General features: G+C 46.2%; 1 protein-coding gene across 4 annotated transcripts; it reads left to right on the top strand.

Moving 5' to 3' along the window:
• Positions 1–7: 7 nt before the first annotated feature.
• Positions 8–1,804, top strand: LOC110035649 (serine/threonine-protein kinase STN7, chloroplastic-like). 4 transcript variants are annotated; one of them, XR_002295164.1, is made up of 4 exons: positions 8–592; positions 667–795; positions 901–1,523; positions 1,642–1,804. XR_002295164.1 is itself a non-coding variant. In XM_020739919.1 (3 exons), the coding sequence occupies exons 1-3, from the start codon at positions 86–88 to the stop codon at positions 1,021–1,023; spliced, it is 759 nt and encodes a 252-aa protein (XP_020595578.1). In that variant the 5' UTR covers positions 8–85; the 3' UTR covers positions 1,024–1,607. The 4 variants fall into 4 exon arrangements, 2 of the variants coding, with proteins under 2 accessions (XP_020595578.1, XP_020595579.1); XR_002295163.1 differs by having other exon boundaries at positions 901–1,598; positions 1,729–1,786; XM_020739919.1 differs by lacking the exon at positions 1,642–1,804 and having other exon boundaries at positions 901–1,607.
• Positions 1,805–2,313: the final 509 nt, after the last annotated feature.

Genomic DNA, 2,313 nt, shown 5'->3' with positions numbered 1-2,313 from the left:
GCAAATATTTTCCCTTATCCACGCCGTCGCTTCCTCTATTGTCTGGGACAACCGAGCGAGACTAACCTTCACATATATCGCCAAAATGGCGATCACAGCCGGAGCTGGAGTGGACCTCGGCCTCTCCCGCTCCCCGTTCCTCCCTCGCTTCAAGAAGATGCCTCCCAATCGAAGCCCCTTTATTTCCAGAATTGCGCGGAGAGCGAAACCCCCCTTGGCGGCGATGGGGGCCGCCGACCTTCTCGCCGAGGTTGCACGCTATGTAGACCCTTTGTTGGGCGTGGGCGTTGGTCTTCCCTGCACGGTCATGGAGTGCGGCGATATCATTTACCGGAGTACTCTCCCAAGGCAGAGCGGCCTCACCATCACGGCTCCCGGTGTTGCCCTAGCTCTGGCTGCTGCCTCTTATCTCTGGGCTACCCCCGGAGTCGCACCGGGCTTCTTCGATATGTTCTTTCTCGCCTTTGTTGAGCGCCTATTTCGTCCCTCGTATCGCAAGGATGACTTTGTCTTGGGAAAGAAGCTTGGAGAGGGAGCCTTCGGTGTTGTATACAGGGCCTCCATTGCCAAATCCAAGCCTTCTGCCCCTAAGGTTCAAAGCTTCGGTGGATATTGCCTGTCTGGATGCCTTCTTTTTGTAACCTATGGATTTTTTTCCTTATTTAGCTAATGAAACAGGGTGATTTGGTTCTCAAAAAGGCCACGGAGTATGGTGCCGTGGAGATTTGGATGAATGAACGGGTGAGGAGGGCTTGCGCCAGTAGCTGTGCCGACTTTGTGTATGGCTTCCAAGAGGTGTCATACTTTTGTGATGTTCATGGACCCGTTTTTGGATTTTTAATCAAGAAATGTTAGAATGGAAGGCTTTCTTTGTTTAATGTGTTTTTGCATTGATTGCAGAGCTCCGCAAAGGGGAAGGGGAGAGGTGAGTACTGGCTCATATGGCGGTTTGAGGGTGTGGATACACTATCAGAACTCTTGACAAATAAAGAATTCCCCTACAACGTAAGCAATTCTTTTTGACTTCTTCCCATGATTCTTCTGCTCTTTATACTTAAATTGCAATGCTGGAAACGAAATTTATGAAGCCAAGCAGCATGTGATTGAGGGAAAACTAAAGGATTGGCTTGTCATAGCAATCAAAGCGTAGCTTTACTAAGGTTCACAGAAACATGTGCGCTATTTGTTGAGTGATTTATGAGACACAGTAGTATATTAATAAACAACGATTTAGGCTCTGTTCCGCTTTTTTCGCGAGGCGCGGCCCCAAATCGCTACATTCGTTAGTTTGGATGCCAACTTTGCGGCCGCACACCGCTAGAGTTGGTGAAAAGCGGGCCGCGGGATCGACCCTTGGCGCCGCTAATATTACCATAGGCCCCGCGATCCTCTTTCTCGCCCGCAATTTTCTTGTCTCGCGAACGCTTCCCGCCTGGTGTTCTGAAGCCTTCTCGCGAAGCCACCCGCGCCTTCGTCTTCCTCGACGAGCCAGGTAACCTGCGCCTTCTTCCTCGACGAGCAAGGTAACCCACGCGCCTTCTTCTTCCGCTCTCGAAGCCCCCTGCGTCTTGTTCCCGTCAAGGTCCTCATCCCGAGCGGTAAGAATTTTTTTTTTTTTAAAATTTCCTTTCAATGCTTCAGATCTAAGGAATGCTTTACTTTGCCGCACCTTGAGATCTGCCTTCTCTGCTCATTCCTCCGTCCTCTCTATATTGGATTCGAAAATAGGACCGAAGCTTGGAACTATGTTTATGAGCTCATCCAGGTGGAACTGTACCGTTATTAGTTTATTGGATGGTAAGAACCCATTATTTCATTCCATAAACAACTGCTGAGTGCAGCCAAAAACTTCATAAATTCCTTCAATTGCTTCATTTACATTATTCCATTCCATTATTTTTGTCAAGCTTGCATGTTGCGAGAAGTAGGAGGCAGCCGAAAAGAATAAAGCATAAGTGATCTTTCTCCTTTCAGGCATTCTTTCCATAACATTTTGCATGGAGAAAAAAAAAACCAAATATTTTCACTAGATGTGCTGATTAATGTATTTGCCATTGTTTCCTGTTTTTCCACATCTTTCTGCATTATAAGGAGCTTATACTATGAATTAACAAAATTCAACCCAAGCCAACTCTTGGTTTTCACTGATTCACCCATTTACAAGGAACCAAAGCTTATAAAATTTTATTTAGAATATGGATTCCAGAACGGGCATGTATAGAGATTGTACACCAGTTGGGAGACATGGTACGAATTATAAGGGTTCTAACTTTAGTCCCATGAAGATTCGATTATCATGTAAATATATATATA

The sequence above is a fragment of the Phalaenopsis equestris genome, unplaced genomic scaffold (genome assembly GCF_001263595.1).
Source record: "Phalaenopsis equestris unplaced genomic scaffold, ASM126359v1 Scaffold198754, whole genome shotgun sequence".
Taxonomy (NCBI): domain Eukaryota; kingdom Viridiplantae; phylum Streptophyta; class Magnoliopsida; order Asparagales; family Orchidaceae; genus Phalaenopsis; species Phalaenopsis equestris.
Note: the sequence above shows the minus strand (reverse complement) of the source record. Positions and strands in the feature narration are given on the sequence as shown.